Raw genomic sequence first — 26,624 nt, forward strand, 5'->3', positions numbered from 1 at the left:
TGTAAATATTGCGATAGCAAAACTGTTTGGTCCAAATTGTCAGTCACATTGCTTATATTGATTTGTACGTCGATTCGAAAAACACAACCAACCCTCAATGCAATTTCGAAACAAATGAGCCACCCGTTTGTTTTGTTACGTTTACAGCTGACACACACCGCTGCACTCCCAACTCTTCGTCACTCCGTCAGTCGTCTTGCTCATTCAAATACATGATGTCATCAACATATTGACCAATCACAGTGAGACTTCTATTATCTCAACCGTGTCACAGACTGCAACTCTGACTCACGACAGTGACAGCAGTGTTTGGTAGGAAGTGGAGTGGCAGTGCGCCGCAGTGAAAGAAAGGTTTTGGATGAAAAAGACCTGTTGGATATTCAGGGGTAATTTAGGTAGCATTGTAGTCGTCTTAAGTGTAATAATACTGTATTACGGATCGTTTTCTTATGTGTCAATTATAATAGAATTTCTGTGGTGGTTGTTGCTGTTGATTCCGTACAGTTTCTGAACCAGTGGCCTAATTGTAAACAGATTGCAGTCATCGATTGCTGATTGTTGAACTGAATTCAGATTTATGCCGCGACATAAATTGTTCAAATTTTGTTTCGATGAAATACTTGCAGAATCATGGGAAATTATTTATAGTGACTATTAATTTAACGTGTTTACGAAGGAACTTGAATGGCAGTATTGAAATATCTCTATCTTGCAAGTGTGAGATAAAAACTGTTCAACAATTGTCCCAGTAATCATCATTGTTTTGTTGAGATTTAAACGCATTGAATTCTGTAAGATACCAGATCTTGGTCTTCAAGAATACTATATTTTTAGAACTGGCGAAATCTAAGTTTCCCTTATTTTTGACAGTATATTAAGGAGTCAGCATTATTGAAACTTATTTTATTAGAACGTCGTTTGTAATCATCGTCTTCACGGTTGGAAATAAGTTCCGGCCAACAAACCTCATCCCTGTTGCTTTGTGGGTATATACAACTTTTTACACAGTAAAAACATTTTCGAAGTGGAAGCAAGATTTTCCCGTTTGATGTGCCATCTAGTTACTTTTCAGTCCGTGTTTCCTCTACTGCCACCCAGGCTCTGTTCTTTCTTCACTGTGTGCCTGTTGTTTGTAAATTATCATGTGTGTCAGGTTCTGTGTGATTTAATAGTTAAGTTTTGAATGTTACTTCCATTTGTTCAAAGGACTGTAGTGCATTTTTCCGAATTCAGTACTTTGTGTAGCTTTTCTCTTGCAGAAATAAAGAATAATCATTTTTACAGCCAAACAAATTGTAATTGTCTTTATTATAATTATATGTATGTTTTTCCACAGGTGTACAAAATGACTAGTAACTTGGACCAACAGATTGCTAACTTAAAAATCACTGAAAGTGATCTGAATACAAATAGAAAAGTTGGGCCGGCAGTGCCACCAAAACCAAAGAAGCCACAGCCACAGGTAAATGTTGCATTTTTCAATCTGAAATGAGCCAGGCTTATGAATAATCAGAATAAATCAATAAAACCTTTCAGGCTGTACTATCTCAAGTAAAATAATAATCTTTATGTCCATTGTAGGTACAACAGCTGCAAGTAATATTTCATTTGGTCTATTGCCTAAGATTTAACAATAGTAATTTCTTTAATAGATCCTAAACTAAATTGAGGCTAGTGTGTGATATTGCTGTCTTTCATCTCCCCCCTGATATGTTGCTTGTTGTACAGACTGATCCATAGCATAGAAAGGTGATAATCTCGTTGCAAGTTAGCAAATCCAATGAGTGTGATTCTGAGATAAAGAGTGTGGTTACTCATTGATCTATAGCTTGTTCTGATGTCTATGTTAGTGCAACATTTAACACACCTTGTTGTAAAAACTAAACCACCAGGGTACATTTATTAGTTGCTCCACTGACAAATCACTGACATATTTTGCTACATATATTGATCATCAGCTATGAAAAATGCAAGGAGTAGCTACCACCAACTCTTACATAAATTGGATAACAATGATTTCTGTTTCTATTGCAGTAGTCAGTGTTAAAGTTTATTCTCAGACATAATAATCTGTGTATCACTAACACACATTGCATACTGTATAGGTAGCATATCATGTGTGTTATGCTAAATCTCTCTCTCTCTCTCTCTCTCTCTCTCTCTCTCTCTCTCATGTGAAGTAGGGAGTGGCCAAGACATACCTATCAACCTTTAGCACAGAAGCTGCAGTTATGCTATTGTAAGATAATATAATCTTAGTGTGCCTTATCAAAGCAAGCTGCAAGTCTGTAAAACAGAAATACTTTCCAGTTGAACAATGCAGAAAATATGGATGCTTTTGTCCGTATCCCTGACGTTAGAAGACCTGCCAAGTGTCCAGGAAATTAATTTTCCCATAAAACAAAACTCCTTATTATCAGAAGCTTGGGCTTTTGTTAGAACTTCGTAGTGTTAATTGTTATTTGCTAATCATGTTACTGTTTATTGTTTTAGGTTCCAAAAAGTTACTCTTTAAAGAAACCAAGTGAACCATCCTACAGTACTCTCCTGCAAAATGCAGGTGGTGGTCCAACAAGTTCATCAGATGACAAAAATAGACTGTATTCAAATCTGGGACCAAATAAGAGTGGTAAGCGTATTTCAAAATTACCTACTCATTTATAAATGGTTCATGCATCACCACATAAGGAGGGGAGGGGGACAGCAGTTTATTTTCTCAAGCAACATGCCACCATATCTATCCCCCATTATATTGTTTTAATTCCAATGTTCCATTATTTTTCTCACCATTCTCATGGTGTTTTATATGTAGAATTTTCTTTTCTTACCAAACTGTAGAAAATGGAACTAGATGGTTGACCGTAGTGGTTCTATGTGGAATTTAGAGGTCAATTCAAGTTTTAGGCTACCCATTTTGATATACTGGGTTCAACAAAATTAATAGAGTGATACGCTCGAATGGTTTGTTAAAAAGCGTTAGTTATCAGTTTTCAGCATTGTCAGAAAATGTAACATTGTCCCATGTTCTCAATTTCTAATTGTTTTGTTGTTGACAGGTAGTTAAAACCATGGGGGGGGGGGGGGGGGGGTGAGTTGGAAAGCTGATTCCTGCCATAAGCAATGAATAAGCATTAAATGCATCATTTTCAAGGTTTAGGGGCAGTGGGTGAATTTTTCAGAGCCACGATTCTGACGGGATATTTAAAACAGAAAGAGAGGAAAGTAAAAATATCAAAAAATGTTTTCTCCCCCCCTGTGGTCCGATGTCAGATTTTTAATACATGTGAATGCATTAATAACAAAATATATTAACCCGTAAACTCCATTTTATTGTCAAGATCTTGTACGCTTTTTCGGTAGTTAAAATATGATTCTATTGTGTCATTGTCATCATAGTCGCTAAGTAGTGCTGCCCTGTGTATTGTGTCACTGGCAAAAGCTGACAGGTTGTATTGTATTTTTCGCTGTTTCTGATTATGTTTACTACTGTGTGTAAATTTTGTTACTTCCTTTTGCCTGTATATCCTTACGTAATGACAAAGATTGTTAAAGTTACATGGACCAAATAGTAACAGAGGTTATTGTAAGTGTTGCTGCAGCTCACCACAAGGTATGAATTGATCTTGTGTTTCTGAGGACATAAATTAAACAAATGGCAGCAAAAGATATGAAATTCATTTATAAAAATCAGTAAATAATCTGAATATTGATATGAATTACACTTCCAAAGAAACTAATGTAGTAAATCAGGGTAAAGTTATTTGCTAAAAGCTTATAAAAGACAATATGTACAAAGTGGGAGCTTTTAAAATATTGAAATGTGTTGCTATGTGCTGTACACAATATTCTGCTCGTGTTTATTTGCTGCTTTTCTAAAGCTCATGCAAGAGTGATGGCACAATCTATAAACATTATTATTATTAATTATTTTTCCATATTTTATTATTTTGTGTTTTTTGTTTGAAACTTCAATAAAACATTTTATCTAAGAGACAAAGTTAAGTACATTTTGAATAGAATATTTTTACTCGTTTTTATTTCACTCAATGAACAACAAAAAAGTAGAAAGATTTATATGTTCAGCAAACCAGATACAGAAAGAGTAGTGTCATATCTCATTAAGGAACTTAAAACTTTCAGTATGCAGTAGGACAGTTCATAATGGGAGAGAGTGATAATTCATGGGATACCTCCTACTATCTTGCACAGCATAGTGCAGCAACTCGATGTGACATCGACCTAACAAGTCACAGGATGTCCTCTGCAGAAATATTGAGACCTGCTGCTTCTATAGCTACCTATAACTGCCAAAGTGTTGCCGGTGTAGGATTTTGTGCATGAACTAACCTTTTAATTATGCCCCATAAATGTTTGATGGGATTCATATTGGGCATTTTGGTGGCCAAATCATTCACTCGAACTCTTCAGAATGTTCTTCAGACCAGTTGTGGACAATTGTGGTCCGGTGATATGGTACTTTGTCATAGAACACACATCATTGTATGGGAACATGAAGTCCATGAATGGCTGTAAATGATCCCCAAGTAGCTGAACATACCCATTTCCAGTCAGTGATCAGTTCAGCTGGACCAGAGGACCCATTCAGTTTCGTGTAAACTTAGCCCACACATCATTTTTGGGACCACCACGAGCTTACACAGTGCCTTGTTGACATGTTGGATCCATGGCTTCGTGGGATCTGCACCACACTCGCACCATGCCATCATCTCTTACCAACTGAAATCAGGACTCGTCTGGCCCGGTCACAGTTTACCAGTCGTCTAGGGTCCAACAGATATGATAACGAGTCCAAGACAGGTGCTGCAGGTGATGATTTGCTGTTAGCAAACATACCCATGTTGGTTGTCTGCTGCCATAGCCCATTAATGCCAGATTTTGCCACACATCCCTCATTGATTTCTGCGGTTACTTTATGCAGTGTTGCTTGTCTGTTAGCACTAACAACTCCATGCAAACGCCACTCTCTTGGTCGTTAAGTGAAGGTCATTGGCCACTGTGTTGTCCATGGTGTGATGTAATTCTTGAAATTTGGTATTCTTGGCCCACTTTTGACACTGTAGATGTAGGAATGTTGAATTCCCTAACCATTTCCAAAATGGAATGTTCCATGCATCTAGCTCCAACTACCCTTCTGTGTTCAACTACTTTATGGTTAAATGGCGATAGCATCCTTTAGGGTAAAACATTGTGGAAGTAAAATAGCCCCCATTTGGATCTCCGGGCAGGGAATACTCAAAAGGACTTCATTATCAGGAGAAACAAAGCTGGCATGCTACGTATCAGAACATGGAATGTCAGATCCCTGAATCGGGCAGGTAGGTTAGAAAATTGAAAAAGGGAAATGGATAGGTTAAAGTTAGATATAGTGGGAATTAGTGAACTTCTGTGGCAGGAGGAACTGGACTTCCTGTCAGGTGAATACAGGAGGGTTATAAATAAAAAATTAAATAGGGGCAATGCAGGAATAGGTTTAATAATGAATCAAAACATAGGAATGTGGATAAGCTACTATGAATAGCATAGTCAATGCATTATTGTAGCCAAAATCGACACCAAGTCCACACCCACCATAGTAATACAAGTTTATATGCCAACTAGCTCCACAGATGAGGAAGAGATTGAGGAAATGTGTGATGAGATAAAAGAAATTATTCAGGTAGGCAAGGGAGGCAAAAATTTAATAGTCGTGGTGGACTGGAATGTGATAGTAGGAAAAGAAAGAGAAGGAAAAGTAGTAGGTGAATATGGACTGAGGGAAAGGAATGAAGAAGGAAGCCACATTGAAGAATTTTGCACAGAACATAATTTAATCATAGCAAACACTTAGTTTAAGATTTATGAAAGAAGGCTGTATATGTGGAAGAGACCTGGAGACACCGGAAGGATTCACATTGATTATATAATGTTAAGACAGAGATTTTGGAACAAGGTTTTAAATTGTAAGACATTTCCAGGGACAGATGTGGACTCTGACCACAACTTATTGGTTATGAACTTCAGATTAAAACTGAAGAAACTGCAAAAAGTAGGGATTTAAGGAGATGGGACCTGGATGAACTGAAAGAATCAGAAGTCGTAGAGAGTTCCAGAGGGATAATTAGGGAACAATTGACAAGAACAGGGGAAAGGAATACAGTAGAAGAAGAATGGGTAGCTCAGAGAGGCGAAATAGTGAAGACCACAGAGGATCAAGTAGGTAAAAAGACGAGGGCTAGTAGAAATACTTGGGTAATACAGGAGATATTGAATTTAATTGATGAAAGGAGAAAATATAAAAATATAATAAATGAAGCAGGCAAAAAGGAATACAAATGTCTAACAAATGAGATCAACAGGAAGTGCAAAATGGCTAAGCAGGCTGGCTAGAAGGCAAATGTAAGGATGCAGAAGCATATCTCTGGAATTCAAGGAGACTATAATAATTCCAATTCAAAAGAAAGCAGGTGCTGACAGATGTGGAAATTACCAAACTATCAGTCCAATAAGTTACTGTTGCAAAATACTAACGCAGCTCCTTTGTGGAAGAATGACAAAGCTGGTAGAAGCCAACCGCAGGGAAGATCAGTTTCGATTTTGGAGAAATGTTGGAACACACTAGGCAATACTGGCCCTAAAACATGTTATAGAGGATAAACTAAGGAAAGGCAAACCTATGTTTATAGTATTTTTAGACTTAGAGAAAGTGTTTCACGATCTTGATTAGAATACTCTCTTTCAAATTCTAAAGGTGGCAGGGGTAAAATACAAAGAGCAAAAGGCTATTTACAATTTGTACAGAAACCAGATGACAGTCATAAGAGTCGAGGGACATGAAAGGGAAGCAGTGGTTGAGAAGGGAGTGAGACAAGGTTGTAGCCTATCCCTGGTGTTATTCAATCTGTATATTGAGCAAGCAGTAAAGGAAACAAAAGAAAAATTTGGAGTAGGAATTAAAATCAATGGAGAAGAAATAAAAAGGTTTGCTGATGACATTGCAGTTCTGTCAGAGACAGCAAAGGACTAGGAATAGCAGTTGAACGGAATGGACAGTGTCTTGAAAAGAGGGTACAAGGTGAACACCAACAAAAGCAAAACAAGGATAATGGAATGTAGTCAAATTAAATCAGGTGATGCTGAGGGAATTAGATTAGGAAGCAAGACAGTTAAAGTAGTAGATGGGTTTTGCTATTTGAGAAGAAAAATAACTGATGATGGTCGCAGTAGGGAGGATATAAAATGTGGACTGGTAATGGCATGAAGAGCATTCTTGAAGAAGGGAAATTTGATAACAATGAGTACAGATTTAAATGTGAGGAAGTTCTATCTGAAAGTATTTGTATGGAGTGTAGCCACATATGAAAGTGAAACATGGATGAAACAGTTTAGACAAGAAAAGAATAGAAGCTGTTGAAGTGCAGTGCTACAGAAGAATGCTGAAATGGTGAAGATTAGATGTTTAGATCATGCAAATAATGAGGAGGTACTGAATAGAATTGGGAGAAGAGAGGTTTGTTGTACAACCTGACTAGAAGAAGGGACCAGTTGGTGGAACACATTCTGAGGCATCAAGGGATCACCAATTTAGTTCTGGAGGGAAGTGTGGTGGGTAAAAATTGTAGAGGAAGACCAAGAGATAAATACAGTAAGCAGATTGAGAAGGGTGTGGGTTTCAGTAGTTACCCGGAGGTGAAGAAGCTTGCCCAGGATAGAGTATCCTGAAGAGCTGCATCAAACCAGTCTTTGGACTGAAGACCACAACACCACCACCACTGAAAAGATGAGTCGGATAGATACTAGCGTCAGTGGCACTGAGAAGCAGCTGAAATCGTTAAAATAGAGGAAGACCCAAGGTCTGGTGGAATCCCTTGCAGATTCTATAGCCAGTTTTCAGTTGAGTAGCCCATATGTTAACTGTAATCTATTGTAGGTTCCTCACACAAACTGTGCCCAGTTGTTGGAAGAAAGCACAAGTCACACTATGGTCCAGTGTCCTTGACACCTATTTGTTGTAGGATCTTTGAAAATATCACTGAACAACAAATTTGAAGTGAAAGTGTGTAAATCGTATGATTTTGAGTCATTTATGTTTATTTTGGTATAAAATGATACAAAATCATCTTCATAAATACTTAGTTCTAGTTTTTTGAAAAACTAATCTACATTTTTGTATAAATAACTCACCAACTAAATATGCGTTCATGTTCCAAGATTTAGCCTAACAAATTTTAAGTGAATAGTTCCTTGAATTAGGTCATGTGTTATGCATTGATAAATTTCAGTGCCATTCTGCAAGTACAAAAATAAAATATTAAGAAAAACTGCAGATAATATTACAGGAATGAAAATACTTGCTAAGTCTACTTTGTACCACAACTATGTAAAGCACAAAAGAAAATATATAAGTTACCTGGTCACAAATGTATATAAAGCATTATAAATGTTAAATGTCCATATGTACAGTATCTACAACTACATATTTTGTTCAGAGATAAATTCAGGAGATGACCGTTTTCGCTTAGCTTGATGTTTATGCACATACTCGGGAACATCCCTTATGACAGTTCAACAGCAATCTGCTAAAATAGTAGGGCTCCACTTTCCAGCATACCTATTCTCAAATGTGGCAATATCTCGATGAAATCGCTCCCGATGTTCATCACTTACTGCACCACAATCTTTGGAGAAGAAGTCAAGATGACTATGTAAGAAATGCATTTTCAATTACATGTTGCAACCAAGTTTTTCATAAGATGACAACATGTTATCTACAATCTCCTTATAATTTATTGCTCATTTGTTCCCTAAGAACTGTAAACAAACTGTCTTAAAACATTCCCATGCATGCTTTTCATCACCTTGTATGATTCCATCAAAAGTGTCAAATCTGTGGGCCTACAAAGATGCCGTCCTTTACTTTGGCATCTCTTAAGTAAGGAAATTTTTGCCTTACGTACTTAAATGCGTCACATTCTTTGTTCATTCCCTTTATAAAGTTTTTCATGAGACCCAACTTGATGTGTAAGGGCAGAAGCAGAATCTTTTTAGGGTCTACTAGAGGTTCACTCTTAATGTTCTTTATACCTGGTTGATGAGATTTTCTGGTGGGCCATTCATGTTTACTGTAATGAGATGCATGAGCTCGCCTATCCCATTCACAGACAAAGCAGCAATATTCAGTATACCCTAACTGTTTACCTAATAGCAGTGCAACCACTTTCAAGTCACCACAAATCTGCCATTCACAGACATTATACTTGATGGCTTCTCGTAAAATTTTCATGTTTTGGTATGACTCTTTCATATGCACACTATGCCCAACTGGAATAGAAGGAAGCTCATTGCCAATATGTAGAAGCACTGCTTTTAAGCTCAACTTTGAGGAATCAAAGAGTCTCCACTCATCAGGGTTGTCATTAATTCTGAGAGCCATCATTAGACCATTTATGTCTACATGTGCCACAAGACTATCTTGCATTTTAAAAAGAGGAGTGAATTTTTGGCTCTTCTGCAGTAGAATGAAACATTTACGTTGCTTTCCAGAAAATTGCACTGCTGCAATCTTGAGGCTGAAATCTCAGCCTTAGCTTTAGAGAGCTTCAAATCTTTAATGAGATCACTGAACTCATTTTCAGACAAGTTTTGTGGATCATCAGTTGATGATGTATTTAGAAGAAACTGGATCATGTGATGTACATGGTTCAGGACATTCAGAATCCCCATCAGAAGTGATCTTGTACTCCGTTGTTGGTTCAGGTATTGGCAATCCTTCCCCTGTGTAGAACTGGACATAAGTCAGATGGAATGTTGCGATAGATCACGGTCCACTTCTTCTTCTTCTTCTTCTTCTTCTTCTTCTTCTTAGATATTCCCTTCTTGATAGGAGAAACCATAGAAAAGTAACAGTCAGCGACATGGTTAGTTGGCTCACACCACGTCATGGGCACTGCAAAGTGCATTGAATGTCCTTTCCTATGCATCCAATTCCTGAGGTTGTTGACACAAGTGTTGCAGATCACATGTGGAGCCCAGGGTTTATCCTGATCACCTGTTTTGCACCCAAAATAACAACTGTAAGCTTTTTTAATCAATGGAGTTGGTTGCTGTTTTTGTGACACAAGTGTCACTTCTCCATACACATAGCAAAATGTATTAACACTGTTAACACAAACTTGTGGCAGTTTTGTTCACTTCAATAGCAGTCAACTTTAATAACTGGCAGTTAATCTGGAAGCAAATGTGCAAAAATTGTTAAATGCATTGATAAAGTCACTGAAGTTGAAGAGGAGGGAGACAAAAAGAGCACCAAAATTGGTATCAGAATGTTTATAACCAAAATATTGTGCACAAGTAAGACTAGGGACAATAATATAATCCATTGTTACTAGTTATTATTACTTTGACAGACCATTATAATATTTGATTTTAAACTTAACATAAAAATCCGTGTATAATTATCTCACCGTAATAAAACACTGTAAAATGAAAACTAAAGCTAATTTTGAATTGTCTTTGCTAATACTCACGATCAGCACATTAGAATTGATAGGAATTGGCTATTTTCATTCGATTTACATTTTCATTGTTGCATAGTGTATTCTGTGCTCAAACATAAGAGATATCTTAAACAGGAAAACTGTCTCCATGCCAACCAGCGTGGATTTCGAAAATATCAGTCATGTGAAACACGACTTGCTCTTTTATCACATGACCATACAGAAAGCACTATATCAGGGCAATCAGGTAGATGCAGTATTTCATGACTTCCAGAAAGCATTTGACTTAGAACCACACATGCACTTATCAAAAGTATGATCATATGGGGTATCAAGTAAAATTTGTGACTGGATTGAGGATTTTTTTGAGAGGAAGGATGCAGCAAGTTCTCTTGGATGAAGAATCATCAGTAAATGTAGTAGTAGTTTCTTGTGTGTTAGAGTGCTTACTAGGCACAAGCTTTTATTTTAATAACTGTGTAGCATACCATACCGCTGTTGCTATCAAACCTTGGATTGTACAGGCTTTTGTTTGTTTTGGTTGGTGTAGCTTAGTGTCAGATAGACTGTTAGTGAGAGAGCATTTCCAATTCCTGCTGCTAATAAGCCGAGTACACCGTTCGTTTGTTGTATATTTTTACGAGCTTCAAATCGAAGCGACTGCAGTAATGGGTAGGAACTGTGATTGCTGTGGACAGATGCGAGCAGCAGAGTTGGCGACCCTTCGGTCACAGCTCCAGGCTGCATTGGCTTTCGTCACACAGCTTGAGGCTGCTGCCAAGGGGCATCCCAGTCGGGGGGGGGGGGGGGGGGGGGGGAGGAGGTCGGAGGTCGGACACAGGGGTGTGAGAGACATCGAGCAAGTCCCATGTGTCATCCATTCGGTCCACTGCTGTGGCTGTCCCAGGTGCTGCCTGCTCTGAGGTTGACCCCTCACCCGTGGTTGAGTGGGAGATCATCCCAAAGTCTGGCAGGCAATGAAAAATTTTCCAAGGGGCTGATCGTAGGGCCTCCCCAGATTGTTTGACGGACAGGTTTCGGGCATTATCTGTAGCTGATGATGTCTCTCAGTCGGATGCAATCATCCACCCTGTTCCAGAGGAAGCTTCTCGGCCCACAAGGTCTGAGCGTTCAGAGGGTGGGTTTGCTGGTAGTTGGGAGCTCCAATGTTAGGTACGTAATGGACCCCCTTAGGAACATTGCTGCCAAGGAGGGGAAGGAAGCAAGTGTGCACTCCGTGTGCATACCGGGGGGAGTCATTTCAGATGTGGAAAGGCTGCTTGCAAAAGCCTTGTAGAGTACAGGGTGCAGCCAACTGCAGGTGGTGGCTCATGTCGATACCAATGACATATATCATAGGAGATTATCTCTGGTTTTGGGTGGCTAGCGGAAATGGTAAAGACTGCCAGTCTTGCTTGCAAGATTAAGGCGGAGCTCACCATTTGAAGCATCGTCGATAGAACAGACTGTGGTCCTTTGGTGCAGAGCCGAGTGGAGTGTCTGAATCAGAGGCTCAGGTGGTTCTGTGACCGTGTAGGCTGCAGATTCCTTGACTTGCGCCATCGGGTGGTGGGTTTCCGGGTTCCGCTTAATTGGTCAGGAGTCCACTACACGCAGGAAGTGGCTATACGGGTAGCGGGGGCTGTGTGGAAGGGACTGGGCGGTTTTTTAGGTTAGAGGGCCCCAGGGAACAATAGAAAGGGTGTCCATCTGAAAGGGGCAAGTAAAACACAGTAAGTGAGTTGTAGAAATTATTGGTATTGTAGTTGTAAATTGTTGTAGCTGTGTTGGAAAAGTACCAGAGTGCCAGGCCCTAATAGAAAACACTGGAGCTCAATTAGCTATAGGTACAGAAAGCAGGCTAAAGCCAGAAATAAACTCGGCAGAAACTTTTTCTAACGATCTAACAGTGTTCAGAAAGGCAAGATTAAATACAGTTGGTGGTGGAGTATTTATTGGTATCAGAATTAGTTTGCCTTGTAGTGAAATTGAACTAGATATTTCCTGCAAAATAGTATGGGTAGAGGTTGTACTTGACAATCGGACTAAACTATTAATTGGGTCATTTTGCTATAATAACGGTGAAGTCACTGATGACAGTGCCACCAAAGGAGAGTTATTAAACACAGTTTTCCAAAACTCCTTCACCAAAGAAGATGAAGTAAATATTCCTGAATTCCAACCCAGATCAACTGCCAGGGTGAGAAACATAGAAATAGATTTCCTCAGTGTCGCAAAGCAGCTCAAATCACTTAATAAAAGCAAGGCTTCCAGTCCAAATTGTATACGCTCGTTCACAGAAAGATCCATACCTAAAGACTAGAAAATTGCTCAAGTCACACCAATACCCAAAAAGGGAAGTAAGAGTAATCCGTTGAATTACAGGCCCATATCACTAATGTTGATTTGCAGTAGGGTTTTGGAACATTATGAGGTACTTTGAAGAAAATGATTTATTAACACGTAGTCAGCACGGATTCAGAAAATGTCATTCTTGCAAAACACAACAAACTCTTTATATTTGTGAAGTAATGAGTGCTATCAACAGGGGATGTCAAATTTATTCCATATTTTTAGATTTCCAGAAGGCTTTAGACACCGTAGACATCGTTAGAAGACTCACAAGAGTCTTCTAACCAAACTGTGTGCCTATGGAATATCACCTCATTTGTGTGACTGGATTCATGATTTCCTGCCAGAAGGACCACAGTTCGTATTAATAGATGGAAAGTCATTGAGTAATTTCGATTAGGCAATAAGTTACACAAATCTGAAGGCTGTTAATTCAACTAAATACACTCCTGGAAATGGAAAAAAGAACACATTGACACCGGTGTGTCAGACCCACCATACTTGCTCCGGACACTGCGAGAGGGCTGTACAAGCAATGATCACATGCACGGCACAGCGGACACACCAGGAACCGCGGTGTTGGCCGTCGAATGGCGCTAGCTGCGCAGCATTTGTGCACCGCCGCCGTCAGTGTCGGCCAGTTTGCCGTGGCATACGGAGCTCCATCGCAGTCTTTAACACTGGTAGCATGCCGTGACAGCGTGGACGTGAACCGTATGTGCAGTTGACGGACTTTGAGCGAGGGCGTATAGTGGGCATGCGGGAGGCCGGGTGGACGTACCGCCGAATTGCTCAACACGTGGGGCGTGAGGTCTCCACAGTACATCGATGTTGTCGCCAGTGGTCGGCGGAAGGTGCACGTGCCCGTCGACCAGGGACCGGACCGCAGCGACGCACGGATGCACGCCAAGACCGTAGAATCCTACGCAGTGCCGTAGGGGACCGCACCGCCACTTCCCAGCAAATTAGGGACACTGTTGCTCCTGGGGTATCGGCGAAGACCATTCGCAACCGTCTCCATGAAGCTGGGCTACGGTCCCGCACACCGTTAGGCCGTCTTCCGCTCACGCCCCAACATCGTGCAGCCCGCCTCCAGTGGTGTCGCGACAGGCGTGAATGGAGGGACGAATGGAGACGTGTCGTCTTCAGCGATGAGAGTCGCTTCTGCCTTGGTGCCAATGATGGTCGTATGCGTGTTTGGCGCCGTGCAGGTGAGCGCCACAATCAGGACTGCATACGACCGAGGCACACAGGGCCAACACCCGGCATCATGGTGTGGGGAGCGATCTCCTACACTGGCCGTACACCACTGGTGATCGTCGAGGGGACACTGAATAGTGCACGGCACATCCAAACCGTCATCGAACCCATCGTTCTACCATTCCTAGACCGGCAAGGGAACTTGCTGTTCCAACAGGACAATGCACGTCCGCATGTATCCCGTGCCACCCAACGTGCTCTAGAAGGTGTAAGTCAACTACCCTGGCCAGCAAGATCTCCGGATCTGTCCCCCATTGAGCATGTTTGGGACTGGATGAAGCGTCGTCTCACGCGGTCTGCACGTCCAGCACGAACGCTGGTCCAACTGAGGCGCCAGGTGGAAATGGCATGGCAAGCCGTTCCACAGGACTACATCCAGCATCTCTACGATCGTCTCCATGGGAGAATAGCAGCCTGCATTGCTGCGAAAGGTGGATATACACTGTACTAGTGCCGACATTGTGCATGCTCTGTTGCCTGTGTCTATGTGCCTGTGGTTCTGTCAGTGTGATCATGTGATTTATCTGACCCCAGGAATGTGTCAATAAAGTTTCCCCTTCCTGGGACAATGAATTCACGGTGTTCTTATTTCAATTTCCAGGAGTGTACTTGGGGATTACAGTCACCAATACCCTAAATTGGAACGATCACATAAATAATGTTGTGGGTAGAGCCAACCAAAGAGTGTGATTCATTGGCAGAACACTTAGAAGGTGCAACAGGTCTACCAAAGGGACTGCTTACACCACCCTTGTCCACCCTATTTTGGAGTATTGCTGTGCAGTGTGGAATCCACATCAGATGGGACTGATAGATGACATCGAAAAAGTACAAAGAAGGGCAGCTTGTTTTGTATTATCGCGAAGTAGGGGAGATAGTGCCACAGACATGATACGTGAATTGGAGTGGCAGTCATTAAAACAAAGGCTTTTTTCATTGCGAGGGAATCTTCTCTTGAAATTTCAATCACCAGTTTTCTCCTCCAATTGCGAAAACATTCTGTTGGCACCCACCTACAGAGGGAGAAATGATCATGAAGATAAAATAAGAGATCAGGGCTCGCACAGAAAAATTTAAGTGCTGGTTTTTCCCACGCGCCATTAGAGAGTGGAATAGTAGAGAGACAGCTTGAAGGTGGTTCATTGAACCCTCTGCCAGGCACTTTATTGTGAATAGCAGAGTAATCACGTAGATGTATAAGTGCCCCAGGGAAATGTGTTGGGTGCTTTGCTGTTCATGTTGCATATTTATGACCTTGCGGACAGTGTTGTTAGTAGCCTCAGACTTCGTATCACTAACTGGAAACAACATAACACCTTGATAGGATACCTCTTGGAGGACATTCTGTAAATACGAAAGAAGAGGTTGACTCAGCAATCAAGTATCTGACAAGTTATCCAGACCTGTGCCTGAGTGACGAGCACCAGGCTGATCATCGAATGTGGTGCTAGGGACATGCCCCCTGATATCTGGGACCTGATAGTCACTAAGCGGTTTACCGAGCGAGGTGGCGTAGTGGTTAGCACACTGGACTCATATGTGGGAGGATGACTGTTCAATCCCATGTCTGGCGTTCGTGATTCAGGTTTTCTGTGATTTTCCTAAATCACTTCAGACAAATGCCGGAATAGTTCCTTTGACAGGGCATGGCCGACTTCCTTCCCCATCCTTCCCTAATTCAGTGAGACCGATGACCTTGCTATTTGGTCGCTTTCCCCCAGATTAATGCAATCCAATCCAGTCACTAAGCAGTTTGTAAGGAGGGATTCTACATCTACATTTCTACATCTACATTTATACTCCGCAAGCCACCCAACGGTGTGTGGCGGAGGGCACTTTACGTGCCACTGTCATTACCTCCCTTTCCTGTTCCAGTCGCGTATGGTTCGCGGGAAGAACGACTGTCTGAAAGCCTCCGTGCGTGCTCTAATCTCTCTCATTTTACATTCGTGATCTCCTCGGGAGGTATAAGTAGGGGGAAGCAATATATTCTATACCTCATCCAGAAATGCACCCTCTCGAAACCTGGCGAGCAATGTACACCGCGATGCAGAGCGCCTCTCTTGCAGAGTCTGCCACTTGAGTTTATTAAACATCTCCGTAACGCTATCAGGGTTACCAAATAACCCTGTGACGAAACACGCCGCTCTTCTTTGGATCTTCTCTATCTCCTCCGTCAAACCGATCTGGTACGGATCCCACACTGATGAGCAATACTCAAGTATAGGTCGAGCGAGTGTTTTGTAAGGCACCTCCTTTGCTGATGGACTACATTTTCTAAGCACTCTCCCAATGAATCTCAACCTGGTACCCGCCTTACCAACAATTAATTTTATATGATCATTCCACTTCAAATCGTTCCGCACGCGTACTCCCAGATATTTTACAGAAGTAACTGCTACCAGTGTTTGTTCTGCTATCATATAATCATACAATAAAGGATCCTTCTTTCTATGTATTTGCAATACATTACATTTGTCTATGTTAAGGGACAGTTGCCACTCCCTGCACCAAGTGCCTATCCGCTGCAGATCTTCCTGCATTTCGTTACAATTTTCTAATGCTGCAACTTCTCTGTATACTACAGGATCATCCGCGAAAAGCCGCATGGAACTTCCGACACTATCTACTAGGTCATTTATATACATTGTGAAAAGCAATGGTCCCATAACACTCCCCTGTGGCACGCCAGAAGTTACTGTAACGTCTGTAGACGTCTCTACATTGATAACAACTTGCTGTGTTCTGTTTGCTAAAAACTCTTCAATCCAGCCACACAGCTGGTCTGATATTCCATAGGCACTTACTTTGTTTATCAGGCGACAGTGCAGAACTGTATCGAACGCATTCCGGAAGTCAAGAAAAATAGCATCTACCTGGGAGCCTGTATCTAATATTTTCTGGGTCTCATGAACAAATAAAGCGAGTTGGGTCTCACACGATCGCTGTTTCCGGAATCCATGTTGATTCCTACATAGTAGATTCTGGGTTTCCAAAAACGACATGATACTCGAGCAAAATACATGTTCTAAAATTCTACAACAGATCGACGTCAGAGATATAGGTCTATAGTTTTGCGCATCTGCTCGACGACCCTTCTTGAAGACTGGGACTACCTGTGCTCTTTTCCAATCATTTGGAACCCTCCGTTCCTCTAGAGACTTGTGGTACACGGCTGTTAGAAGGGGGGCAAGTTCTTTCGCGTACTCTGTGTAGAATCGAATTGTTATCCCGTCAGGTCCAGTGGACTTTCCTCTATTGAGTGATTCCAGTTGCTTTTCTATTCCTTGGACACTTATTGCGATGTCAGCCATTTTTTCGTTTGTGCGAGGATTTAGAGAAGGAACTGCAGTGCGGTCTTCCTCTGTGAAACAGCTTTGGAAAAAGGTGTTTAGTATTTCAGCTTTACGCGTGTCATCCTCTGTTTCAATGCCATCATCATCCCGGAGTGTCTGGATATGCTGTTTCGAGCCACTTACTGATTTAAGTAAGACCAGAACTTCCTAGGATTTTCTGTCAAGTCGGTACATAGAATTTTACTTTCGAATTCACTGAACGCTTCTCGCACAGCCCTCCTTACACTAACTTTGACATCGTTTAGCTTTTGTTTGTCTGAGAGGTTTTGGCTGCGTTTAAACTTGGAGTGAAGCTCTCTTTGCTTTCGCAGTAGTTCCCTAACTTTGTTGTCGTACCACGGTGGGTTTTTCCCGTCCCTCACAGTTTTACTCGGCACGTACCTGTCTAAAACGCATTTTACGATTGCCTTGAACTTTTTCCATAAACACTCAACATTGTCAGTGTCGGAACAGAAATTTTCGTTTTGATCTGTTAGGTAGTCTGAAATCTGCCTTCTATTACTCTTGCTAAACAGATAAACCTTCCTCCCTTTTTTTATATTCCTATTAACTTCCATATTCAGGGATGCTGCAACGGCCTTATGATCACTGATGCCCTGTTCTGCACTTAAAGAGCGAAAAGTTCGGGTCTGTTTGTTATCAGTAGGTCCAAGATATTATCTCCACGAGTCGGTTCTCTGTTTAATTGCTCGAGGTAATTTTCGGATAGTGCACTCAGTATAATGTCACTCGATGCTCTGTCCCTACCACCCGTCCTAAACATCTGAGTGTCCCAGTCTACATCTGGTAAATCGAAATCTCCACCTAAGACTATAACATGCTGAGAAAATTTTGTGTGAAATGTATTCCAAATTTTCTCTCAGTTGTTCTGCCACTAATGCTGCTGAGTCGGGAGGTCGGTAAAAGGAGCCAATTATTAACCTAGCTCGGTTGTTGAGTGTAACCTCCACCCATAATAATTCACAGGAACTATCCACTTCTACTTCACTACAGGATAAACTACTACTAACAGCGACGAACACTCCACCACCGGTTGCATGCAATCTATCCTTTCTAAACACCGTCTGTACCTTTGTAAAAATTTCGGCAGAATTTATCTCTGGCTTAAGCCAGCTTTCTGTACCTGTAACGATTTCAGCTTCGTTGCTTTCTATCAGCGCTTGAAGTTCTGGTACTTTACCAATGCAGCTTCGACAGTTGACAATTACAATACCGATTGCTGCTTGGTCCCCGCATGTCCTGACTTTGCCCTGCACCCGTTGAGGCTGTTGCCCTTTCTGTACTTGCCCAAGGCCATATAACCTAAAAAACGGCCCAGCCCACGCCACACAGCCCCTGCTACCCGTGTAGCCGCTTGTTGCGTGTAGTGGACTCCTGACTTATCCAACGGAACCCGAAAGCCCACCACCCTATGGCGCAAGTCGAGGAATCTGCAGCCCACATGGTCGCAGAACCGTCTCAGCCTCTGATTCAGACCCTCCACTCAGCTTTGTACCAAAGGTCCCCAGTCAGTCCTGTCGACGATGCTGCAGATGGTGAGCTCTGCTTTCATCCCGCTAGCGAGATTGGCAGTCTTCACCAAATCAGATAGCTGCCGGAAGCCAGAGAGGATTTCCTCCGATCCATAGCGACACACATAATTGGTGCCGACATGAGCGACCACCTGCAGATGCGTGCACCCTGTACCCTTCATGGCATCCGGAAGGACCCTTTCCACATCTGGAATGACTCCCCCCGGTATGCACACGGAGTGCACATTGGTTTTCTTCCCCTTTCTTGCTGCCATTTCCCTAAGGGGCCCCATTACGCACCTGACGTTGGAGCTCCCAACTACCAGTAAGCCCACCCTCTGCGACCGCCCGGATCTTGCAGACTGAGGGGCAACCTCTGGAACAGGACAAGCAGCCATGTCAGGCCGAAGATCAGTATCAGCCTGAGACAGAGCCTGAAACCGGTTCATCAGACAAACTGGAGAGGCCTTCCATTCAGCCCTCTGGAATGTCTTTCGCCCCCTGCCACACCTTGAGACGACCTCCCACTCTACCACAGGTGAGGGATCAGCCCCAATGCGGGCAGTATCCCGGGCAACCACAGTCGTAGTCCGATCAGGGGATGCGTGGGACAAGCTGGCCGTCCCCGACAAACCCCCATCTGGACCCCCCACAGTGATGCCCATTGGCAACAGCCTCAAGCTGTGTGACCGAAGCCAACACTGGCTGAAGCTGGGAGCGAAGGGATGCCAACTCAGCCTGCATCCGAACACAGCAGTTGCAGTCCCTATCCATGCTAAAAACTGTTTTGCAAAGAACGTCTGAACTAATCTACAGAGAGCGCAAACAAATAGACAAAATTTAAACGGTTATTAAAATACAAGATTGCCTAGTAAATGCAGTAATGCTGCTACTTGCGCACTGCTGACACTGCTCGCCGGCGGAAGGAGACTACGCGATTTTACACTATTCAGGTACTAAAACGCGATGCTACAACTCTCAAATACTATAATACGCCCGAAATTTATGAATTAAACAATGCAAGTAACAAAAACACGCAAAGAAATTAAGAATTAAACTATGTAACAAATGAGTGAGCTAGGATTATACGACTTGCTGCTGCAGCTGCTTATCCAACGGCGGCAGGGAGCACACTGGCAATACGGCAATCCCATTAATCACCATCTGCTTAGGCATGACATAGTGAAAGCAATTGAATCAAGGCAGTCAGGTAGATGCAGTATTGAATTTCCGAAAAGCATTTGACTCACAAGGGAACCTCCCCATTGCACTCTCCTCAGATTTAGTTATAAGTTGGCACAGTGGATAGGCCTTGAAAAACTGAACACAGATCAATCGAGAAAACAGGAAGAAGTTGTGTGGAACTATGAAAAAAAATAAGCAAGATATACAAACTGAGTAGTTCATGAGTAACGTAGGCAACATCAAGGACAGTGGGAGCACAGGAGCACCGTGATCCCGTGGTTAGCGTGAACAGCTGCGGAGCAAGAGGTTCTTGGTTCAAGTCTTCCCTCGAGTGAAAAGTTTAATTTTTTATTTTCAGACAATTATCAAAGTTCAGGCACTCACACATAATCAACTTCGCTCTTCAAAATTCCAGGACATGTTCAGATTTGCTTGGACATATGCAGGATTTGACGGTCTACACACGGAAAAATTTGAAAACGTTAAAAACATATGTTTTGACAGAGCACAGGGAAAACTGTGTGACTGTGAAACTGTTGCATTCATTTGTTGCAGTTTATGTGACAAGCTCTTATGTTTTCATCACTTTTTTGGGAGTGATTATCACATCCACAAGAAAACCTAAATCGAACAAGGTAGAAGAATCTTTTTACCCATTCGCCAAGTGTACAAGTTAGGTGGGTCGACAACATATTCCTGTCATGTGAAGCACATGCCATCACCAGTGTCGTATAGAATATATCAGACGTGTTTTCCTGTGGAGGAATCGGTTGAACTATGACCTCGCGATCAAATGTTTTCGGTTCCCATTGGAGAGGCACGTCCTTTCGTCTACTAATCGCACGATTTTGCGGTGCGGTCGCAAAACACAGACACTAAACGTATTGCAGTGAACAGAGATGTCAATGAACGAACGGACAGATCATAACTTTGGGAAAATAAAGAAAGTAAACTTTTCACTCGAGGGAAGACTTGAACGAGGGACCTCTCATTATCAAAAGTATGATCATATGGCATATCAAGCAAAATTTGTGACTGGATTGAGGATTTCTTGGTAGGGAGGATGCAGCAAATTATCTCGGATGGAGAGTATTAGACAGATGCAGAAGTAGCTTTGGGTGGACTCCGTGGAAGTGTGTCAAGTTCATGTGAAGTGCCGTGCTATCCATGTTATACGTTAATGACCTTGCAAACAATATTAATAGTAACCTCAGACTTTTCACAGATGATGCAGGTATATGTAATGGAGTACAGTCTGAAAGAAGATGCTAAAGTATTGTCAGATCTTGATAAGATTTCAAACTGATGCAGAGATTGACAACTTTCTTTAAATGTTTAGAAATGTGAAATTATGCACTTCACAAAATGAAGGAAAAAAGCCTACTATCCTATGACCATAATAACAATGAGTCACAATTGGAATCATCGTGCTCATACAAATATTTATGTGTAACTCTTTGTTGGGGCATGAAATGGACTGATCACATAGGCTCAGTTGTGGATAAAGCAGGTAGGAGAGTTTGGTTCGTTGGTGGAGAGCTAAGGAAATGCAGTTAGTCTATGAAGAAGGTTGCTTACAAATCATTCGTGCAAGCTATCCTAGAGAATTGCTCAAGTATGTTGGGACCCCTACTATATAGGACTGCGTGTATTGCATGTATACGGAGGAGGACAGCACAAATGGTCACAGGTTTGTTCAACCCACAGGGGAGTGTCACAGTGATGTTGAAAGAACTGAAATGACAGACTCTTGAAGATAGATGTAAACTATTCCAAGAAATCCTGTTTACAAGGTTTCTTGGACCAGCTGTAAATGATGAATGTAGAAATCTACTACCACCCTCTATGTATTGCTCCAATAGAGATCAAGAGGACAACATTAGGTTAATTATAGCGCACACACACACACAGGAATTTGAACAGTCATTAGCCCCATGCTCCATACATGAATGGAACAGAAAAAAACCTAATAACTGGTAATGTGGGATGTATGGTGTGCCATGCACCTTACAGTAGTTCAGACTATGAGTGTATATGTAGGTGGGGACTACGGATGTATATGTAGGTGAATGTAACAAGACTTCCACAGTTTAGGCAAATAACTATCTACTATTGTAATACAGCTCAGCCATAAGGCCTGTTGAATTAGTACACAGAAAGTTATTAGGCTTGATCTACCTTTCATCTCCCATTGTTGCATACACCTACAGAAATAATGAGCTTAGAGTATATGCACAATTATGTGCACACTCGTTTAATTGAATTTGTGAAGTTAATTTATTCATTTCCTAGTCAATGTTATTATTTTCAGGAATGTTCTATACTAATCATTGTTTGAAATATAATTTTCATATTGCTATCTTTTTCAGCACAATCTCCAACATACTCCAATATACTACCGCAACATGCAGAAAAAGAAGCACAAGTTATATACAGTAATATAGACCACAGTCGGAAAGATCAGAATACATATTCAAACATTCCTGCATTTACTCAACCCAACAGCAATGGTAAGAGTCTCTCTCTCTGTTTGGTAGTGGGGGAAGGATGCATGAGTTACCTTCGATTTAGGCCAGGAAGATTACGGGAGCAAAGTATGTGCTGTAAGGACAGCTCCCATCTGCGCAGCTCAGGAAAGCTGGTGGTGGTGGTTTGTGGTGAGGAAACAGATAGCACGGGTTGTGAAGCAGTCATTGAAATCTCGCACATTGTGCTCTGCTATTGTGTCACTGGGTGATTCACTTGGGTTTGCAACAGTATGACAGTGGCCATTCATTCTAATTGACAGTTGGTTGGTTGTACTAATGTAAAATGCTGTGCAGTGATTGCAGTAGTGCTGGTGTATTACATGGCTGCTTTGACAGGCAGCCTGGCCTCTGATGACGTATGATAAGCCTGTGACGGGACTGGAATAGGTGGTGCCTACTCCAGTCCCATCACAAGCTTATCCTACCTCATCAGAGGCAGGGCCACTTATCAAAGCAGCCATGTTATATACCATCTCTGCTGCAGCCACTGCGCAGTGCTTTACATTTTTATGGTAACCAAGCAGCTGTCAACTAGAACGAATGGACACTGCCAAACTGTTGCCAAAAACAAAGTGGACCACCCAGTGGCACAACATGCAGCAGAGCACAACATGCAAGATTTCAATGGGAGCTGCACAGATGGGAGCTGTCTTTACAGCACATTCTTCACTCTCGTAACCTTCCTGGCCTAAATCTAAGGTAACTCATACCCCTCCCACTCCACACCCAACTGATTGTGCTTGTGTGTGTGTGTGTGTGTGTGTGTGTGTGTGTGTGTGTGTGTGTGCGCGCATGCGTGCGTGTGCTTGCATGCGTGCATGTGTGTGCGTGTCACTTTCCATGCAAATTTACAAGTATGTCACTTTTCGTGTGTGGCAGTCGAAAACTAAATGCCTAATGGCCACATGTTCCCACAAAGCTATATATTTATACATGTTGACCTTTACATATTACAGATTGTCTCCTATTATGATTTATCAAGAGTTGAATTTTATGAATTGTGGCCTGGCTCTTTATCTTTGTAATTTAATGCCCTACATAGAAGAATTGCATTTTACATTAATTTCCCCTGTCTAGAACATCAAATACACAAATTGGGAAATAATGAATATCCTTCATTGCTGAGAAGAATGATACTGAGCAGGTGTCTTGTGCATATATTCCTGTTTTGGTCTCTGTTTTGTAGCCTGCACATTGACGCTTACACTGCATAGGGTAACAAGAATATTTCTCAATCCTGTCCCACTTAGTCCACTACATTCAGTCTCTCTCTCTCTCTCTCTCCATCCTTCAAAAGCTCTTACAGAACCATTTCTTGTTTAATTTGGAATCTTGATGCATTCATCACCCCATTTTTACAGAAACTCAGTGTCTATACAAAATGTTCATCCATTGAATCAGTTCTATAGAAAGGATGTTCAGAAACTTCAAAGACCACAACAACTAAATATTGAATAAAATGTTTTAACTGGTGTACTGTTTTAAGCATCTTTCTGACTTGCAACACTTTTTCCATGTAATTGTTTTTCTTGCGTCGAGTAATAAATTTTTCACCATTGTTTATATGGTGGAAAAAAGCAGCATTCTCTTCTTTAATGTGGTATTAGCAAACTGTAGCAGATGAACTCTGGTCTTAATTCATTAAATGGCCTTCACACAAAGTTTCTTATGTTCCTAAGAAGTACCTTCAGAGTATTTCTACCAAATATATAAATCTACATGCAAAGTCCTTTTTTTCAACCATTGACTTTACAATTGTGTCATACAGTTGTCATTTCTTAACACCTGTCTCGTATTCTCATGTCTGTCAAATAGCAAAGTTTAATAATGGATCTCATTCACATTGTGTTAAGCAATTGTTAATATATTTTAGATTCTTGGGAGCAATGTTTATTAAACCAATGGTTCACAAAGTTTTTAATCGGCAACCCCATTTTACGCAACAGCATTTTTTCGTAACCTCCAGCTTACTTATATAAATGTAATTAGTGCCAACTGCGTACAGAAGCACCTGTTTCTTTCTTCTCTTTTTTTCGATGCATGAACAGTAGCCCAAAGACACTCCTTGTTGAAGCCCTGATGGAGTAAATTTTTATAAACAAACAATATTTGAGAATTGATTCTTCAGTTTCTCCCAGCATATTTGTTGATCAAAAAGCTCATGGGTATACTGCTGGTTCATAGTATCTAATGGGCACAATATTTCAATATTTTGGTGATCAGACATCTCGTCATCATCAGATGTGCTGACGAACTGAGCTGCTCAGGGCGCACATTTGACCAATATCCCCTGCCCCACAAGCTACTCTCTCTGCAGTCCACAGCCATGTATCGTAAGTCACGGACACACTAGAGTTAGTGTCTGTGATAGCATTGATATAATTTCTCTGTCCACCCTGGCCACCAGATCGTTGTTTGCTTCTTAGTTAAACTCGGTACTGGTTCCTATGCCTTGGTAAGATTATAGACACAATCTTGCTTGATGAGATCATCCCTGGTGCAAATTTCTATGGCCTCTCTAAAGACACTGTCGCTTTATTTGGATGTCTGTGCCAGGATCCTGGTATGTTTGTACTCCATCATGCTATTCTCAGACAAACAGTGCTCTGCAATTACTGACTTGTTGAGATAAATCAGTTGACTGTGCCTCTAGTATTCTTGGAACGATCTTTGACGGTGCACACTGTCTGTCCAATATATGTAAAAGGCAGATTTTACTCAATGCTTCTTCGGTATGAATCCAATTTTTTCCAATAGTGTGCCAGTGTTCAGTATAAAAGCAGTGGCTGCCTCTTCCTCTGTGACCTCTTCCATTTGCACAGGTTCCCCTGTTGTGGTGGGGCAGGAAGTGTGCCAAGCTTGCCGTTCTGGGTACCCGTTTTTTTTTTTTTTTTTTAGTATAGTTCTTAGGTGTTCCAGCTCCTGTGGCAGACTTTTTGCATGCAAAATTATATGCACTCTGTGTTCTAGTGTTTTTAGTACCCCACTCCTTAGCAAAGGACAATGGCGGGTGTCTGCACGCAAATACAGGTCATTGTCTGCTTTCTTCCAATACACGCCGTGGCCCAGAGTGCCATCAACTCTCTTGTTGACCGTGATGTCGGGAATGGTAATCTTCCTTCTGTTTTGGTCTACATAGTGAATTTGATGTTGGGATGTACTAGTTCAGATGTGCAACGAGGTCAAGAAGTGTGCCCCTTCCATGGAGCCAGGTGATGAACGTGTCATCCATATAATGGAGGGGGAGGGGAAAACAAAAAAAAACAAAAAAATAAAAAAAAAAATAAATGTTTCCACTTGGATGATGTCAGGGCTCCTTCCTCAAAGTTCTCCATACACAAATTTGTGGCCACAGGCGAGAACGGGCTGCCATTGTGACTCCTTTCATTTGTTCATAGTATTCTCCATTAAACAGAAAATACATGGAGGTCAGGACATGCCTGAAAAGCTCAGTGGTCTTCTCATCAAATTTCTGATCAAAGAGCTCTAGTACCGAGCGAGGTGGCGCAGTGGTTAGCACACTGGACTCGTATTCGGGAGGACGATGGTTCAATCCCGTCTCCAGCCATCCTGATTTAGGTTTTCCGTGATTTCCCTAAATCGTTTCAGGCAAATACCGGGATGGTTCCTTTGAAAGGGCACGTCCGATATCCTTCCCCATCCTTCCCTAACCCGAGCTTGCGCTCCGTCTCTAATGACCTCATTGTCGACGGGACGTTAAACAACACTAACCTAACCTAAAAGGCTCTAGTGACTCACAGAGGCACTCAGGTGAATAACGAAACCCTGACGTTGTCGAGGCATTTTGCAAAATCTACAGAATTGCAGATATGATGAGTGCATTCACCCACATAGGGCCAGCCTTGCTTTGGTATGTGAAAGAGTGCACTTTATCCATTGGAGCCTTGAGTACAACTCCCACAAACTGAATAAATAGAC

General features: G+C 41.7%; 1 protein-coding gene across 2 annotated transcripts in view; it reads left to right on the forward strand.

Annotated features, from left to right (window-relative positions):
• Positions 1-244: 244 nt before the first annotated feature.
• LOC124555537 (lipoma-preferred partner homolog) overlaps positions 245-26,624 on the forward strand; it is an 84,129-nt gene continuing 57,749 nt past the window's right edge. Inside the window, exons 1-4 of one of the 2 annotated variants that reach the window (XM_047129491.1) lie at positions 245-386; positions 1,337-1,462; positions 2,494-2,629; positions 22,527-22,667. In XM_047129491.1, coding sequence (XP_046985447.1) covers positions 1,346-1,462; positions 2,494-2,629; positions 22,527-22,667 — 394 coding nt within the window. In that variant the 5' untranslated portion in view covers positions 245-386; positions 1,337-1,345. Of the gene's footprint in view, positions 396-1,336; positions 1,463-2,493; positions 2,630-22,526; positions 22,668-26,624 lie in introns of both variants that reach the window. The other variant, XM_047129492.1, reaches the window with a different exon arrangement.

This window comes from Schistocerca americana, chromosome X (assembly GCF_021461395.2).
Source record: "Schistocerca americana isolate TAMUIC-IGC-003095 chromosome X, iqSchAmer2.1, whole genome shotgun sequence".
Classification (NCBI taxonomy): domain Eukaryota; kingdom Metazoa; phylum Arthropoda; class Insecta; order Orthoptera; family Acrididae; genus Schistocerca; species Schistocerca americana.